General features: G+C 39.0%; 1 protein-coding gene across 1 annotated transcript in view; it reads right to left on the reverse strand.

Moving 5' to 3' along the window:
• Positions 1-4,860: 4,860 nt before the first annotated feature.
• SELENOF (selenoprotein F) overlaps positions 4,861-18,917 on the reverse strand; it is a 36,397-nt gene continuing 22,340 nt past the window's right edge. Inside the window, exons 3-5 of the mRNA XM_044432393.1 lie at positions 12,167-12,230; positions 6,473-6,522; positions 4,861-5,773 (exon numbers count right to left, since the gene is read on the reverse strand). Coding sequence (XP_044288328.1) covers positions 5,642-5,773; positions 6,473-6,522; positions 12,167-12,230 — 246 coding nt within the window. The 3' untranslated portion in view covers positions 4,861-5,641. The remainder of the gene's footprint in view (positions 5,774-6,472; positions 6,523-12,166; positions 12,231-18,917) is intronic.

Genomic DNA, 18,917 nt, shown 5'->3' on the forward strand with positions numbered 1-18,917 from the left:
TGTGTGGGGCTATTACCAATATAGACTGGTGCCTTCCCTCCCAACATTTATGTGCTATGAGTTAGACCCAGATTTGCCATTCATTGTACGGAGGGGCTCCGGAGTGCAGCCCTTCTGCTGGAGGATCTTCATGGGCTTCCTCTCTCCCTCAGGCTGCTTCCACCACTGCTACAGTCCTGGAAGTTCCCCAGCTGTTAGAGGGCCCTTGGACAAAACAGGATCAATGGAATCTTTCACTCTTTGACACAGAGACAGCACAAAAAGTGTGCTTTAACGTAATGTAATTCTGTGAACTGGGCTTTCCATTTGTCGTATAATTGTAGAAGGCCTAGATCTCACTGATGTTCAACAAAATTAGCAGCAACAGTTGTGATATGCACCACAGGCAGAGCAATCCAAGGGGGATGGGTGAGCAAAGGGAATGCTGCATCCAGAGCTCGGTTCTAAGGGGACCAAAAGTGAGAGGCAGGGATGGCATAAAAAGCAGCGCACCACCTCCACAGCCATACTTGCTGCCCATTCCTCTTTCCAGCATAGAACCCTTTCCAGACTCTTTTTAGCGAGTTGTGTTTTTACACACTCCTGCTTACCCTTCCCTATGCCACGCCCAACAACCACGTCAATTTCTATGGACAGATATGGGGTGGCCAAATTTACAATTATTTTTTTTTACCAGCTTCTTCAGGCTGGAAGGCTGAGCCTGGTGAACAAAAGGAGAAAAACCAATTTTTGTTTTGTTTAATTATGAGGATACTTCAATTTGTGTAGAGTGAAGGAAGTGCTCAAGGAACCTGGGATGAGACTGAATCTGAATAGCTGCTACTCTTACGCTGGCATGTTGGTCTGCCATCATCCACTCTAACTTGGCTCAAGATAGCCTATGAGGGATGACTATGGAGGACCTGCATGCCTCCCCTCCTGTCACCTCCATTCCTGTTCCCTCTGCTCTCTTCCTTCTGCCACCTGTCTCCCCTCTACCCCCTCTTCCAACTTGTTCTCCCATCGTTCATTTCTGAGTGTCTCTTTTCTCCCCTCCTCCTGCCCTTTCTCCTTTCTCTTTGCCACCCCTTCTTCTCTCACCCCCTCCCTTCCTCTCCTTCCTATGTCCATTTTCCTCAGCTCAGCCTTCCTTCCATTCTCTCACCTTTTCCTTTCTCTTCCTCTCCACCGCTTCTTCCCTCTACCTTTCCCCATCTGCCTTTTTCCATACTTGCACAATCCCGCAAAGAAATCCTTTCAACCCAGAGAAAGAAATGCATCTTCTGCTGCTGCCTTCCCTCCAGTTCATTTTGGGGGTCTACAACACACAGGATGAGGGACACCTGCCCCCAACACACGCTCAAGTAAACCAATTAGCTAAGGCAGCCTGAAGCAAATTCTAAAAATGCCAAATGTGCCCAGCATCCTAACCTTGGATGCCTCAAGAGATGACCAGGTAGAGTATCCAAAGGCCTGTCTGTCATTCCTTTATTGTTTGAGAACACCTTAGAGGGAAACTGAGGACTCCTGCCTTGGGATGAGATTGATTCCTTTCAGTGAGTCATGATTAATTGAAATACATTCAATTGGTATCTTCCAGTGGCATCTGGATCCAGCCCATTGCTATGTTAGCTGCTGCCACAATAATTTTGATGGGAAAACTTACTAGGTTTTTAACCAAAAAAATTGAGTTAATGTCCGTTGTTGCTGTTTATTTGTGGAGAACAAAGAATCTCCACCACCTGCATAAAGGGAGCAAATTATAAATGTAATAGCAAAGCTGGGTGAGGAATGACTCTAATAGGATTCTAGATGTATTTTGACTAGAATGCAGACACTGCATAGGAATTAAGTCTGCTTGAAACATTCTCATCTTCTGATTTAGTTGTGCGTGGCACACAAAGTTATATTTTTGTTCTTCTGCAGCATTTGTGCCTAAAATTCATGTTAGAAACACAGATTTGATACTTAAGCAGCCCTTTTGTGTGCCTTCTGGTTGCACAGAACTTTCATATTACAGTACTCACTGCACAGAAACTTGATTACTGTCACAACCATAAACCTAGATTTTGGTTTATTTTGGAATGATAACTCTGATATTCAGGATATAAGTACTAACATTCAGCATGGAACACATGTTGTTAGAGCAAAATAATGTGGCTGGTGAGGTATAAATTGCTTATCACAATGATGTTCATACATTTTAGACTATGGGAAAGTAAAATGTGCATAGCTTACACAAATTACCAGACAGTTCTTCACTGAGTATTCTGAGGAAGGGCATCTCTTTGCACGAGTATCAGGTACTTCTCTTAACATTTAGGTATTTCATTAGAAGCTGGCTTCCTGCAGTATTTGTATTATGCCTGGCATACCTCACAACTGAAAATATGCATGAACACTAGAAAAGGAATACAAAAAATAAAGGATTTTTAAATCCTTTTTCATCATCAGAAATGAAACCTGTATTTCAACTGTTTGTTTTTTTAAATGGAAGTTTTTTAGTATTGACTGAAAAAAACCAAGAAGGGTTCATGGAGAAACCAGAAAGACTGGCCATGTTTTCATGTGTCTGCAAAATGCAACACCAAGTTGCAGTGATGATATAGACTGATTATATAGCACAGATGTGAATGAGTTGTGAAAAGCAGCCAGGTGTTGAGCATTTCTGGGATGGTATGACTTAATTTTGCGCATACTTCGCATTTCTCACTGTGAGGCACAGCAGTGGCCCAAATAGCATCTTAACATTTCTAATGCTCCTATAATATAAGTGAAGACTGCTAAACTTCCAATAAACATTGTATATTAATTGGGGTATGCAAGTTGTCTGGGCCATATCAATAATATAAAGACCAGCAGCAAGCTTAATTAATTTCATCTGTTTGGCCCTTGTATTGCTTCAATAACAGAATCATCTTATTCACTACTGAAAGCAGGCTATTCTTTAGATATGTGCATATTTTCCTTTTACCAGGAAAATGTTCTAAGATCAATAAAGTGTGATCAGGTTAACCAGCTTGTTAGACAGCAGAGAAGGATAACTTCTCTGCTGGGCTACTAGGGTGGTATATAAATGCAACAAACAAACAAACAAACAACTAAATTGCTTTGACCTAAAACTCCTATTTGCCCTAGACACTATAGCTAATGGTGAGGGGCCATGAGATTTCTAGGCTGAAAAATTTGGAGGGCCATAAGCTCAAAACCTTGTATTTTATCAGTAACATTCCAAAGCTTCCCGTCTTTCCCTACTGCCCTCTTTATTCTCTAGAAATTCCATGTACCCTTGCATGTACACTTAGAAAACAGTGAGCTTTCTTATGGGAGGCAGTAAGGATAGGATCTCTTATCATGCTTACTATTTGCCTCTTATAGCTATCACATTATTTCCCAAGGAAAATGCACAGGTAGAAACAAACAAAACACACACAACACTTATATATGTTGCTTCTTTAATGTCATATCCAGCCCCCTTTTAAAATATAATCACATTTTCACTTTTAAAGGTTGATTTTCAACCTCTGCATTGCTTACATTTGGCAAAAATCTATCATTTAAAAAACTTACTATATAAAAACGTTTGAATTTCATGGACTTCAATAGCAGAGTTTAAAAAAATGTTCAAATACTTCCTATTGTAGTCAACAGGACTTCAAAGTACTACCCATGTCCGGACTGGGCTACTCCTTGTGCTTAAGAAACAACTGCATCCCTTTTCTTTGGTTTTATTACTTTTCTGTTCATTTCACTTGCACTGGGTTCTCCCTGGTCATGTACACTGCAGCTGCGTAAAGTGCAAGCATAACTTGCCCCCGACAGCCTTACTTCTCCTCTTTGCACTTATGGACAACAGGTGAACTAGGCTGGGCTTTAAACCCGGACAAAGGATGCCCTCCCTGCATTTTTACTGAACGACTTTAGGATTGCCACTTGCAGTAGGGATTCACTTGACCCCACTACTCTCATTTTGGCACATAGGATACTCACTCAGCTAGTAAGGAAAGTGGAAAAATATCCAGGCACTTAATTATTTCTACCCTCGAATTTGGAAGACTCAAATTTGGAAGACCCCAACACTCACCCCTGGTTCTCTAGCAGCCGGACAGAATAAAACAAATTCCTCCATATCTATCTCCCTCTTATCCATATTCCCAACAACCTAGCACAGAATTAGGATTGTTTTACACTTTTCCTTAGCGACAAGTCCAGATTTGTTACTGCTTGTTGGCACAGCACAGAAATATCTTGACATAGGATGTACATTTGTATTTGTTCTTGGCATTCACACTTTCAGGCATTACATAAAGAAACAGAGCCACCTTAGCACTTTTAAAGAATCATGTGTAAAGCAGCATACCATTTGGGTGAAAACACCTAAAACTGATGTTTAAGTAGTTGTAGAATCTATTTTGACTACCATGGAGTCTGGCAGTTTATTAGTTCCCACAGAAGCCCCACCACTGGAGGACTCCTTACTGTTATCTCCAGCCTGCCAATGCGCTGTGCTTGCACAGAAGAATCCCTGCCACAGAATGGAAATAACAGCGGGGGATGTGGGTGGGGAACTTGCTTGCACAGCAGCTTGGAGAAGGCCTGGCACAGTGCAGCTACTTCTCAGCAGCTAGATAGGAAGGGTCATCCTGCTGAGGCACCTGCCAGGAACCAAAGAAGGACAAAGGGAATGGCCCTGTCCCCAGTGTTATTCTGCCACTGAAAGAGAAGGATGGGGTCATCCATCCCTCTAAATATGGGTTTCCCTCCCCTCTGCTAGGATAACTGGATAGATTAGCCGCTATATGCCTTCTCAGCAAGTTTTGTCCAAAGCTAATTTGGCAATACACTTTGCTGCAATGAATTGAACAAACAAGGCATCTGATACACATTTTCTAAAGCAGTTTATTGCTCTCTCCATATTTTTTCCCTTCACAGAACTCATGTTGGTGGCATGAAGGTAAACACATTTAACAAAAGTACACTAGACATCAGACCTACACATGCCTTCAGTTAAAGGCTTTCTATGTAATCATCATTAAAGTGTATTTTCTTAAGAGTTCTCTAGCCATTCCAGATCATGAGCTCTTCCATCAGAACAAGATTACAAACGTTTGCTTCTTTGAGAGCAGGCATTAATTATGAATAGTGTAAATAACAGTTTTATAAAAAGGTCAGCTGGAAAATACAATACGCAGGATATTAGCAAAGATCTCTTTGGGAGGCAGAGTTTATCTCATTTCATTCCAACTTCTCATCACTGTAAAAAGAGTGGCAGTATACTAAAAAAGCACAGCAATTATCTCAATTATTGTGGGTTGACAAATAGGCTTGCATGCAAAAAATGGCCAAATTATAACAAATTCTAATATTTGCATTGCATTTGTCTCAAAGCATTTCATTAATGCTTTCCATCCGCTAAGATGAGCTGAAATGTGGCAGGACAGGACATTTGTTCAGCTGCCAATTTGTCAAATGTGCTGTGCTTGAAGCTTCTGCTCCTAATTAAAAGATGTTGAAGTACTAGACAAAACCAGATAGTTTTAAAATTAATGCAGAAGCTGGAATGATTTCCGGGATTTATCACACTTTGTCTGAGACGATTACCATGATGAAAAATGATGCAAGAAATAATGATTTTTTTTTAAAGCAAGATTTCTCTCTCTTTTTAGAGGCGCTCTAGTTTTTCACTTAGGAATTCTTCTACACTGTCGGTATTCCATTTGAGGATGCTCAGTTCTTCAGCAATGTTCCCACTGTCATCCAAGAGCTTCAGTATAGGGTCAGATCCACGTACATACTGCATAGACAAAAAAATTTAAGGTTACTGTTCGCCTGAATTCAAAACAGCCAAATATGTCTGACATCCCTAGCCTCCTCCAAAGATAGGTTAGCATACCACAATAGTTCAAATTATCAGAGTCTGAAATGAACATATACCTATACACTTTCATAATTCAATCCAATGCAGAATACTGCTTTCACCTGTGACCAAAGTTAGATTAACAACTCTATAAAACTGAATCTATGTTTGCCTGCTGGAAACATGACAACCAAGTATAAAAATTCAGTTATTTGCATGGTTGCCATTAAATAAAATCAGGGTTGCACCATGAGTAGAAAAGACCAATAATTAATGAAAACTTGTTAAAGCTAAAGGAACTGTGCCACAGCACAGGACAGTGAATATTCCACTTCCTTCCATATACTTTTTGTTTTCAGTACTTGAGTTACAATGCTATACTCTGCAATATTGCACTACAGTTCTAACAGTTAATTCAAGATACACTTTGAATCACCACCAAACGAACGAGTTATTTCAATAGACAAAATGCATTCAAAACCCATGTGTAAATTCAAGATTGCTACCCCCATAATAAACCAAACCAATTGCGGATGAACCAGACTACCTTCTCCTAATCCCCACCCACAAAATCTGAGACACAACATTTACATGTTTATCCCATAAAAAAGATAACCAACAAAAAAAAGCACACACCTTAATCTGCAGTCCCCTAAACAGTTTAGGCTTGTCACTCCTGACAAAAGCTAGAGTGTAAAGAGAAAAGAAAGTTATTGCAAATGTACATAAGCATCCTAGAATGAATACAGTGTGTACACACAGACTTAAAAATCAAGCTAGGAGGCAAAACTGGGATAGTTTGGAATAGTGGAATGCCAGGGTGAGTGCTTTATGACCTCTGACAAGCCGACATGGCAATACACACTTGGGGAGAGGAAGACTGCTGCACAGGAGTTCTTACAGAAAGAGCAGAGGCATTTTCTAGCACGCGCTTCTTCAACACAGTGCCCTCCAGATGTGTTAGACTGCAATCACTCTGAGCCAGTTTACCTGCTGAATCTCTCTCACACTGGGTTAATTTTGCGGCAGGCCTAGACCAGCTTCTGGAGTGATGCCCCTATTCTTGCTCAGGTCATCTCTTGCAAGTAGCCTAGGTCTATGGGAATACATGTTTTATCAAGCAGCAAATGTCAGACGTCATGCCAACATTTTACTCCCCCACAGCCTGCTTTTTCAAAGAAGTGACATGAGGATGAGGGACCCTCATATTAAATGCAACTAAAAAGCAACAACCACTACACAATTCTTTCACTGCATGTTTATATCACCCGAGAGCCAAAGCTTTCTGACAGATTTATAAAGATAAAACTCAAAAAATACTATCTAAGAATTTCATATAAAATCACTATTTCTAAACCAATTTTAAAACTCAAGTGAAAATAGTAAGATCCATTATCAAGTCTTATCATATTCCAGGAAGCAAAATCTTAACCTGGCACTGAAAAGATAAAAATGTCACCTCCAAGTGGACTTTCCAGGAAGTGCCTTGCAAAATTGGGAATACCAGTAAGAAGGCCCTATCACTTGTTTCCATCCTCTGAACCTCACCTGGAGGAAGGCCTCAGGTGATGGTTGCAGTATCCGATTAGGTTCATACCTCAAGAAAACTGGAGATCATGGGATTATGGGAGTGGAAGCCTTAAAGCTCTATATGAAAAATCAGTGGGTAAAGAGACCATAAAAATGGTTTCTGCATTACCCAGTAGGTGTTAAATGGGAGGCTGCCTATCGCTTGTTCAATTTTTCTGCCCTTGTCTATACTAAAAGCGTCTCTTCATGTTGGAAAAGGAGTGGTAAAATCAGACAGGCAACATGAGGAAAGCTGAGCTGGCAGATTGCATGTATCACCTAGCCGCTTCCTGGGGAACCACTGTTGTGCTGAGCAGGTGAGTAACACACGGTTTGGGTGACTGATGGCAGAAGAGCTTGTACAGCTTATATGAGTTGTGCTAAGCATTTGTTCAACTGTAGGAAGCCTACCCTTTGTAGGCATATTTCTGTCTTGCAGCTGCCATGGCAGAGCCATGCTAAAATAAAGCAAGAGGGTAGAAAGCTGCCTTACACCAGTTCTCCTATGTTTGATGTCAACTTAAACTGTAAGACATATTGTACCACTAGCAGCTTTCTAAATCTAGTGGAAATGAATTGGAATGTCTTTTGGATTAACCACTCCTCACACCACCAACCTGCTACAATTTCATTTTCTGTCAAGACACTCACTATGTTAAATTATTGGAGGATGAGCGAGCGCCAAAAGATTTTAACTTAAATGATAGAGATGAAAACAGTTTATACACCATTTTGAAGTAAAGCATTATTTGTCAGTTCTTGTGAAAATAAAAAAGTGTGGGCATGCTAAAAATGAGCAAGGAGCCTACAGCATAAGAGCGTTCATTTAAAATAAACAACCAAGTAGTATTTCTTAACTACTGTAGAAGTTAACATTCCAGGCAACTTGTCTATAGATTCTTAAGGGAGGTTGGGGAAAATTGCTGTTCCTGTGCAAACCAGGTTTCATGTCCAAAAGTGTACAAAGGTGTAGATATAGTCTCCATACTCATGCAGGGCTCAGGAAGATGAATTGAAATGTAAAATGAGTTAAATTATGCTAAGAAATGCAGAGGCAGCTAATGCAAGTGGTCCAGAATCAGTGATTCATGCTCAGCAAAGAAAGTTGCCGCATCTGTTTAACCGTAGACCAATTCTTTGGGCATAAATCACACAAAACTGCAGAATGAAGAAAAGAAAAGTGCCAGCACAAGAGCAACAGAAAAGAAACCTCAGAAGAAACACTTACTGAACAATTTATGAAATCTTACATGTTTGTTAGGAAGATTTAGTGTTCTTTGAGTTCATCTATCAGTATAAATTCCTGGAGTAGGTTCTTATGGAGTCACCACTGTCACTTGAGGCTTAAGCGGTCTCAGTGGTTTTCTACCAGCTTCACCTAGAGAGTCAGCTATGTCCCTACCTAAACAGGGAGAGGTGGCTTCAGATTACTGCAATACACTCTGCCTTTGCGGCTGCTTTTGAAGACTGTTTGGAAACCGCAAAATATGACAACCAAATTGATAGAGGGCACAACTGAGCATATAACACTGATTCTGGTCCATTTTCACTGGCTGTCTGCATGTTTCTGAGGACATTTTGAGGGTTAATCTGGTGTAGTGGCTGGACTGGGACTTGGTAGATCTGGGTTCCTAGATCCTACTTGGCTATTTAGCTCACTGGATTACTTTGAGCCAGTCGCAGACTCTCAGGTTAACCTTCCCCACAGGATTGTTGAGAATAAAATAAAGAGAGGCAGATTCCTAGTATCTAAGCCCCTTTGGGCCCTTGAAGGATATAAATAAAATAAATTCAAGGTTCAAGTTTTGACCTATAAAGCCGGAATGTGGGGAACCCCCAGTATTGGTGGGTACAAGTGAATATAGAAATATAAAAGAATAAATGTTTTACCCTGACGTCTGCATCCCTCCATTTTGCCCTACAGCTTTTATTATCAAGTTCTTTTCAAATACTAAACAAGAATAATGAATGTTTCTGTGTGGAAACAAAAGCTTTAAAACTAACTGCACCTTTCTGCAGAAGAGCTACAGCTTCACATTTCACCTTTCTACCAATGAAACAGAAAAAAGATGTGAGAAAATTTGCTTAGTAGACTTTGCTGTCCAATAGAAGTGACAACTTGCTTATAATTTGGCAAAATGCAGACATTGTTATGGCAAGAGACATTTTATAAAAATATTCTTGAACACAGAAGGCAAGTTTTCTTTTAAATATTTTGGTGGAAACAGACCTGAAAGATCAGTTAAAAAATGATATTATAGCTCTTGCATTACAAGATCTTACAAAATGGTACATTTGATGTCCAGTATGGAAGGAGGAAAACTAATACATTTCCAAAGGTATCACATCCTTGATTAGTTCCAAGGATTTAATTTAGAACTGCCTCAAAATTCCCACAAGGGCTTACTTGATTACATTATGATGAAATCAAATAATTAAGTTTATTCCTAGATTGTTAGAAGAGCTAATATCATTTACTTCTCAGGAACTCAATTTTGTGTAGGGAAGAAACAAATCATTTTAAAATTAAAGTCAGTATGAACCAAAATTAAGGGAAAAAACCTATAAAGCAATTAAAATAGCATCTCTTTGATTTGTAGGTTGGATCTCAGATCTGTTTATTACAGATAAAAAGGAAATGCCCAAAAGGCAAATGAGAAGACACTCTGCTAAAGGTGGGACTTTAATGCTACTTATCTGGATGAAGCTTTATTAAGTGCTTAAACACCTATTTGTTTCTATAGCAATTCAGATTAACTGGCTAGAAGACCTCAGTCTAGGTGTCTTTCATTTAGTTCTTATAAATCAGCATCTCTAATTTGGTTCAAGTTTTACCCCCGTCCCACTTTCCCCAACACCGATGTAGAATGCTATTCTGCTGAATATTTCAGTACTTTGTTATATAAAGTACACTCATGATCGGCCACACGCATTACCTGTAATGCACACACACCCCAGCAACAAATGTTGCTGTTCTGTGATACATGGAAAAGAAATGTATACTGTCCTATCAGACAAAAATCAACTGAAAAGTGAACGCTGATGCCGAGAGCTTTGACAGATAACAAGTTACATGGTAAAATATAACCCAAAAATGCTTTATCTTCTAAAGCGACAGTGTAACTATCATTTAGCCTCACGTTCTGTACCAGCCGGGATGTGGCTCACAGGAAACAAAGCCCGTAGAGCCCAAGCAATAGTTTCCATAAGGAAACTGCTGGAGGCTAATTTGGACCTAGGAAATGCTGAACAACACACGTAGAACAAAATCTGTATGTTTAGCAAGAAATATCTCTTAGAATGTAGCTTAGCTATGCTTATAATATATGCATCCTTTCCTCACTCCTCCCCTTTCCTGCTCCCTTAGACACAAGCACCTTCTCTCCACCATTTTCTCCCCAACTCCCTTTCTGCCTCCCAATTAAGCTGGCTTTCCTGCTCTCATCATATGGTTGCTAAGGCAGCCAACACTCAGTATTATTGCCAGGATGGTTCAGTATGAGGGACTCTTTTAAAATTGCGTGGGAACTCTTGGCAACAATGGCAAGGAAAGGGATTTAAGTATGGGAACAGTAGATGTTGCAGGCTGGAAAACCATTAAAGCATATGCAGCACCATCTCTTAAAACAGGCAAAATGAAAGGCCACTGCAGACTACAAACGGTCAACAGGCCAACAGGTACCACAGAGTTTACAGTCCACCCCACCCCAAATACAAAGTAAGATTGTTTTCAAAGCAGAACTATAAACATGTGACTATTGTAAAGCATATGCATCATGCACACATGATAACCCAAGGAAATTCCAGTGACCTCGGAATTTTCTGCACAAGCCATCATCTGTTCTGTTTCTATTCACAAACTGATGAGCAAGAGCCTGCTCTTCTCCCATCCTGCTGGGAAAAAAGAAGTCAGCCAATAACAAAAGTTGTGCAAAAACCAGCACTATTCAATTAAAAAAGTCGTTAAAGTTCTCATGTCTAGGAAGCAAAGATCTCCAAGAAGAGGATCCAGACATAGATGAGACAGGAAGCATTCTTTGAAGAATGGTGAAACTGACATTTTGGAGTTGGACGTTATGTCTATTATAACATTATAACGTTATAGCAAGCTCAGAATTTGGAATGGAAAAGCCAGCTCAGAATCTTCAGTGCTGTGAATAAACAGATCAGTGCTCATTTCACCAGAGGGGAAAAATCTCTCTAAGATCTCCCCCTCAAAAAAACCCCTAGTTTAAAAATATGTATAGCTCAGCGGATCATCTATATTCCAGGAGATGATAATACTGCATGGTTTGCAGAGGTGGTGGTGGTGGGGGGTGAGATCTGAAAAGGCTGGACCAAAGAGAATACTGTACTCTTTTTCATGAAGGACTATGGAATTAGGGCAACTGGTTTTGCAGTATTTCCAAACTTCTGTGCATTGGGCTTTGAAGGGAAAGACAGATATTCCAGTCCTCCAAAACATGGTTTTTATCAATGACCCAATAGAGTACTGAATTTCTTAAAGACTTATATTCTCTACGTGTGTGTGTGCGCGCGCATGCACATGTGCACACCTAACAATCTTTTGTATAAGCAGAAGTTCATATTTTAAATTACTGTAAAGGAGCATGACCTATGCATGCCCATATTAGCATAGGATTTGGTTTCAGAATCTATACAAACGATCTAGAGACCAAAGTTACTTTGTGCAATCAATTCTGAATCAATAATTCTTTTTTCACTTAAAAACACAAATCCATCCATTACAACTGCACTTACCCTGGACCTGAGGGAACCTCCCTAATTTTCATCCACACACTTCAAGTATGGCTCCTGAATAGAGCTGCAAGAGAAAATATATTTTCAAAGTTTATTTAGTGAAGGCAACATTAATCAACATTATATTAGCAATATATGGGTTGGATCTAGAATCAGGCATTACTAACTCAAGACCAACAATTTCAGTAGGCCTACTCCAAGGTAACTAAGCCTGAATCTAACCCTTTAGGAATTTTGATAAAAAATTTTCTGGTGAACTACCAATACCAAGACAATTTATTTGTATGAAAGCATTTTGTAAAATGCTATATCAGAAAAACTTTCCTTTCTATTAAATTTAATATTTAACAGCCAGATGTTCAAAAGTGAGGTTCTAATTAAATAATGGCAATTGGGCTCATTTACCAAGCTGTATCACTTGATGCAACTTCTATTTACTTTATTGACAGTTGCAAGAACAACCAACAGTAGTGCTTAGGCTATCGGCTTAAAAAGAAACAGTAGGTTTTCTAACCCAACTAGGTCCCACAGGGCATGGTCTGAAGGGACAGGATGAAACTAAACAGGTATGGGTCTGGTCAGCACCAGGATGAGTGACAACCTAGAAACTGCGAGTAGCTATCTTTAATTCCACAGTGGAAAAAAGGTTGGGGTATAAATCAAATAAATGAATAGGCAGATTTTGAGGCATCAGTCAACAGTAATTCGAAAATGAATTGGTTTATCCTGGCTTCATTGGTGAAGCTGCAAGAGCAAAGGAGATGTTTGGTGGGTTTTCAAAGTTATGGTTTGTAGGATGGGAGCATACTGTGCACACAGGATCAGAACACTGCCCGCATATCATTTTTTAAATTTTCACAATCAATTAAAATCACGACAAAATTCTACAGATCAAACAAAGCCATCCGTAAGAGCAAAATATTAAGTTTAACGGAGACAATTTAGTTACAGCTGGGCGAATATGACAGCCTATACCTAGAGTTAGTGCAGCCCCACACCTCTTGAATCAGTTACCGGGGGCAGCAGTGTCTGCCAAGCTCAACCACTGAAAGATTTCAGCACTGCTCTGAAAAACTACTGCATTATTTACTCTGACTTTCTCCTAATTATGTTTTATCAGACTGACTGTAGCCTTAGTTGCATTTGGTAGGTTTTAGGCTGGCATTACATGTTTTAGAATGCCTGCTGATGTTTCTGTATCACTGTTTCTATTACTGTAACAATTTTTATTAGATGCATTGTATTGTGGTACACTTGATTTCTGAGAGGTTCTGTTCAAAAAGTGGCCAAGAAATATTTTAAATAAAAGAAAGAAGCTGAAGTGTGAGTAACTTGTCCAAATGATTTCCAAGGATCAAAGCATGCTACTGGGGCTACAGCTGTAAACAGTTTATCCAGTGCAGTATTTTAATACTGAAGCCTCGCTTCATCCATTACTTTTGTGCATATGTGACTTTTATGCAGCAGCAGCAGCAGCAGCAGCACCAGCACCACAGAATGTCCACAAAAACATGCAATGAATTTGATGACTCCATTCCTTTATTTATTCTGGGTGTTAAGATCCAACCAAGTCAAAATACTACCCAATACCTTAAAAACAGGTTTCATATCAAATCTGAATTGTATCTTTTATTTTGACACTTGTGATCTTTAAGTTAATTAATAACAGTTTTGAAGACTAGTTTATTGGGATGAATAAGTAACTGTGTGTATTCTACACTAGTCAATTCTTTCTGGATGAAGAAAAGCAGAAAATTACTATTACTATAACTTTTACATAATATTCTGGCACACAAATAGGTTTGACCACATCTATATTTTATTGTAATTTTTAAAAACTGGAAATTACATTTTAAATGAGCAAGTAGGGAGGTGGGATTCAGCCAAATTGAACATTTGAAAGCACAAAATTTTAATGCACAAGCTAAACAACTGCTGAAGTACCTCCTATTGATAGTTTGTAAATGTACAAAAATCCCATTAGCTACATTGAGGCAACAGTTTTATCTACCAATATCCTATCAAAATCCAATCTAAAGAAAATATTGTAATTGGGAATAATCATTACAGGAGAAACTTGCATTACATGCTGATCCAGAAGGGTGAAGATGTGTTAAGGAAAGGCTTTTGTTTCGTTTACAAATGGAGAATAGTGTGCTATGTCTAAAAGCAGAAAGTCAGTCTGTGTATGGGTACACACAACCAGCTTAACTCCCTTGAGAATTTTAACTATGCAGTGTGGTTAACATTCTTTTGTGTGCGGCAATCTGGCACAGTGGGATTGTGTGCCTCTCCCAACTCCACTTCTTGCTCAATTCAATCTCAGGGACGCTACAGGAGCACCAAGATGCCACCTGATCTGGACCAAGCCATTTAGTGCTGCCACACCTGGACTTTTTAAAGAAGTGTTTGTGTTATCCACACCAGGGCAATTGAGGGCACCCCAGGGGCACATGAACACCCCTCTTAAATCCCAGGGATTCTGCTGCAAAGGGTGCTTTCTACCTTAGCAGAGGCCTGCAATGTTGAATCTGGCATGCAAATTTATATGATATAGACACAGAGGAGGGAGGAATTGAGGCACATTTTAAAGGCAGTGCATGCTTACAATGTCCAGTGGGGTTAATGTGTCATGAAAATGCCCCTCCTCCCTTTTGCCGAAATGCTGGAAATGGAACCTGCAATCAACAGTTTGGCTTCACTGAGGACTTGAATGAAGAAGCAACTGGTCAACTGAACTTTACAAATACTTCTGTTCATTTCAGTGCTAATTTCACCAGAGAAAAATTATCCTAACAGCTCCCACTCAGAATACACCCTAGTGTAAAAATATGTAAAGCTCAGCTGATCATCTATGTTCCAGGAAATGATAATACTGCATCATTTATTGGGGCAGGGGGAGATATGAAAAAGCTGGACCAAAGGCAATATTTTACTCTTTATCATGAAGGTCTATGAAATTAGGGCAACGGTTTTTGCAGTATTTCTGAACTTCTATGCATCGGGCTTTGAAGGGAAAGACAGATATTCCAGTCCACCAAAACATGGTTTCTATCAATGACACAACGGAGCACTGCATTTCTTAAAGGCTTAGATTCTCTACATGCGCATGCGTGGGCACGCACACATGTGCACACTTGCAGAACTAAAGGTCTTTTCTATAAGCAGAAGTTGATATTTTAAATTACTGTTGAAGGAGCATGACCTATGCATGCCCACATTAGCAAAGGATTCAGAATCTATACCGACGATCTAGAGACCAAAGTTACTTTGTACTATCAATTCTGAATCAATAATCCTTTTTTCAACTTTCAATTCCAATTCAACTTTACAAATACTTACATTTCTCAAGTCTAAAAACTGAGAAGCAATGATGGCACTGGAATTGAGGAAGAAGATTGGAAAAATATCTGGACAAAGAGGATATTAAAATGTATGTCAGTAAGAATAAAGGAATTTTTAAAATAAAATTATATGGAAGAGGTACCTAACTCTGAAGCTGAACTGTATAGATAATGAATATTCCAATTTATATTGGAGATGTGGTCAGGAACTGGGGATATATTTTCACATGTAATGGGACTGCAAATATATCATAAAATTTTGGAAAGATGTTTTGAACAATGCAGTAAAATATTGTCTCAATATAGATATATGCCCTGAGATTGCACTACTTCAGTATTTGGTAAGAAACAATGGAGCTAGAATAATAAAGAATAAAGAACAAATTTAGTAACTGCAGCAAGATCAATGAATTGAAATGTAAAATATGATTATCAATTGTGTGATTGCTATAAAAGAAATATGGAATATGGCTACCTATTAATGACAAATTAATCTGTGATATTAAAATGAGAAATGGGCATATAAAGAAAAAATGTTAAATGCTAATCAAGTATGCTTTCAGGAAAGGGAAAGGATTCAAGCTGTCAAAAGAATCATTACAAGTTTGGAAGGGGGAACATCCTGAAATGTTCGAATGAATTTTTCTTATTTGTAACATGTATCATTGGTCCTGGTGGTGGTGGGCACTGTATTATAAAAATTATTTTAATTGTATGTTTAATCTTATACATTTTTATTTTAAATGTAGTGCTATTTTGGTTGTATTTTAGACTGAAAATTAATTTAATGGAATGGAGGAACAGGCAGAATGAAAGTGATTCTCACTTCAGCCCATAAATGAAGTCAGAGCCATCCTATGGATCATTTGTTGAGGAAAGGCAGGATCTAAAAAGCCAGTGTGATGTCATAACTGGAGTATGGGGTGGAGTGGGACTCAGGGAACCTGAGTTCTGGTGCCTACTCAGCCACAAACCTCAGTAGGTGACTCTGGGCCAGTCTCTGACTCCAGAGCTAACCACCTCACAGGCTTATTGTGATAATAGAATGGAAAGGAGGACTATGTGAGCTGCCTTGTGCTCCATGTAAGAGGAAAGAACATGGTGACAGGACAAACATGTCACCCTCATCTCCAATATATCCACCATCTCCATTCTGAATCTCCACTTCAGAATCCCTTATTCAAATAAGATTGCAAAACTATTTATATCCTGTGAATAGTTGTAATGTTCCACCCTTAAAGACAACTTAAATAAAGGCAAAGTGAGTAAGAAAGGCTGTAAGAAATTTCACAGATCAAACTTTTTTCAGTTTAGTGCAGTGCTAAGTGATGAATATCCCCTTAATTAGTTTCTGTTCCCACCAGGGAAGAGGCACTTTAATTACTGGGTACCTCCCTTCAGCTTTTGTATTCTGACAGCAAGTTAAGGGGGGAGGCTGAATTCTTGAGGCTGGTTTCTAATTTGCTAATTGCATATAACAGGAAGTCATCCATTGTTAGGTTTGCACTGACCAGAATGAAAAGAAGGTAGAAAGACAGAGCGAATACTGAGTTGAATGCTTAGAAGAGATCCATTAAAATTTGAATTAGTCATTCTAGATTTTGACTTCAAGATCCTACACTAAGCAGGTCTAAGTCTGGATCCTACCAACTGTAAAAAGTAATACACCTTGCACTGCAGATAAGAGTTCATGATTAAGGATGAAGATTACATGAAAAGGGCAAAACAATGGAGTGCTTCAGATTATTAGTGATTAAGAAAGAGACATGTCTTTGGGTAATTATGGTTCTCCACTGGAAGAGAAAAGAAATATGTAACAGAAGGTCTTATAAAATTATATTCAGGTTTTTCTTTAAGCCAGTTCAGTTTTAAGAGTTCAGTCAGAACTGAGTAAGCTGAATTTAATTCTCCTCTGTATGTGATAAACTAGTATCATGTTTAACATTTTCTAAGTTTCTTTTAGCTTTTGCATACTCTTGACATTCCTAAGCACTCCATAGAGTGCAAGCAACAATAGACCTTTTGGGGACCATATTTCACTGTATGGATTTACAAGCAAGCTGTCAAAACTGACCCAGTAGTATTCCAAATGCATTCTATGCTCTTTACCTAAAAAGTATTAACTGCTAATACAAGTATGAGAATTCTGTATTTGGCTTTTCTCAGGATGACTGGCAACAAATTTGCTCCTAACATTTTTCCTTTGCAAATGTTCATGTCAAACATCTCCCAGATAGTCTCTGAACAGTGCCATGTTCCCCAAATATTTGATAACTATATTATTTAAACATTTGACAGTTATTTTTCAGTGTCTGTGAATTGAACTGCAGTGGTATTTCACATCGACAGACTGAATTTTTATATCCGATGCTGGCCAGAAAAGAATACAGATTGAGAATGCAATAAATCTGAATTACTTAAATGTTACGTAAAGTCACACATTTAACTAAAAAAATTCACATTCAAAATTTGAATAGCAAAATGAGATGCTGAAAGTCCCAGAAGCTGAAAAACATATTTATTCTGACTTTCAATTTAAACTTGATGAAAGTTTGCAAAAATGAAGAGAAGAAAGAAACTTCTATGTGAAAAAGTCCCAAAATAAATGTACAAGGAAATAAAATTTTAAAATTCAGGCAACATCATGCCTAGATGAGCAAAAAAGCCACTCTCTCAAAAATGTAGAGGTGGAGGAACTGGAGGTAAGATTTCTTCTGCTGATCTTCCTACCCTGTAGGAGGCATAGGTATACCAGGGGTCGGCAACCCGCGGCTCCGGAGCTGCTCATGGCTCTTGAACTCCTCTGCTGCGGCTCCATCACTCAAAACACGCGCCAGCACAGCCACTGATCTGCTCGAAGCTCCACTTAGGAAGCAAGGCAAGCTAGTTAAGTAAATCAGCTAGTTAAGTAAATCGCTACATTCCTCTGCTAAACAAGCTTCCTGCAGGCTCTCATGTTACACAAAACACTGCTGAAAAGACTCTCTTTGTCCCAATGTAATCTCCTTCATCTGAACTTTAAAAGCTGCGCTTGGGACCGTCACAATTCACAGCACTTGACTGTTTACCTGCTAATCAGTCACTAAACACACCTATATCTCCGGCACAGCCCCCCGTCTGCGGACCCATGCCAATTTACTGAGGCCCCCCCATAGGCCAACCATGGATAAATCGAAGAAAAGTTTCTGAAGAAAACCAAACATTTAATGATACGTGGGTAGATTCATTTGCTTTTACTGCTGACGAACTTATGGGGTTTGCTGTTTAATGCATGCAGCCCTTTAGCACTGACTTTGACTCTTCAGAAAGCTGTTCTCCTATTCAAAATATATGAAAGGAGTCCTACTAGTTTATAATGTAAGATTAAAAATAACAGTTTTTAGTGACTGAACAAGAGCTGCAGCTAA

This window comes from Varanus komodoensis, unplaced genomic scaffold, assembly GCF_004798865.1.
Source record: "Varanus komodoensis strain SLA01 unplaced genomic scaffold, ASM479886v1 scaffold24, whole genome shotgun sequence".
Classification (NCBI taxonomy): Eukaryota; Metazoa; Chordata; class Lepidosauria; order Squamata; family Varanidae; genus Varanus; species Varanus komodoensis.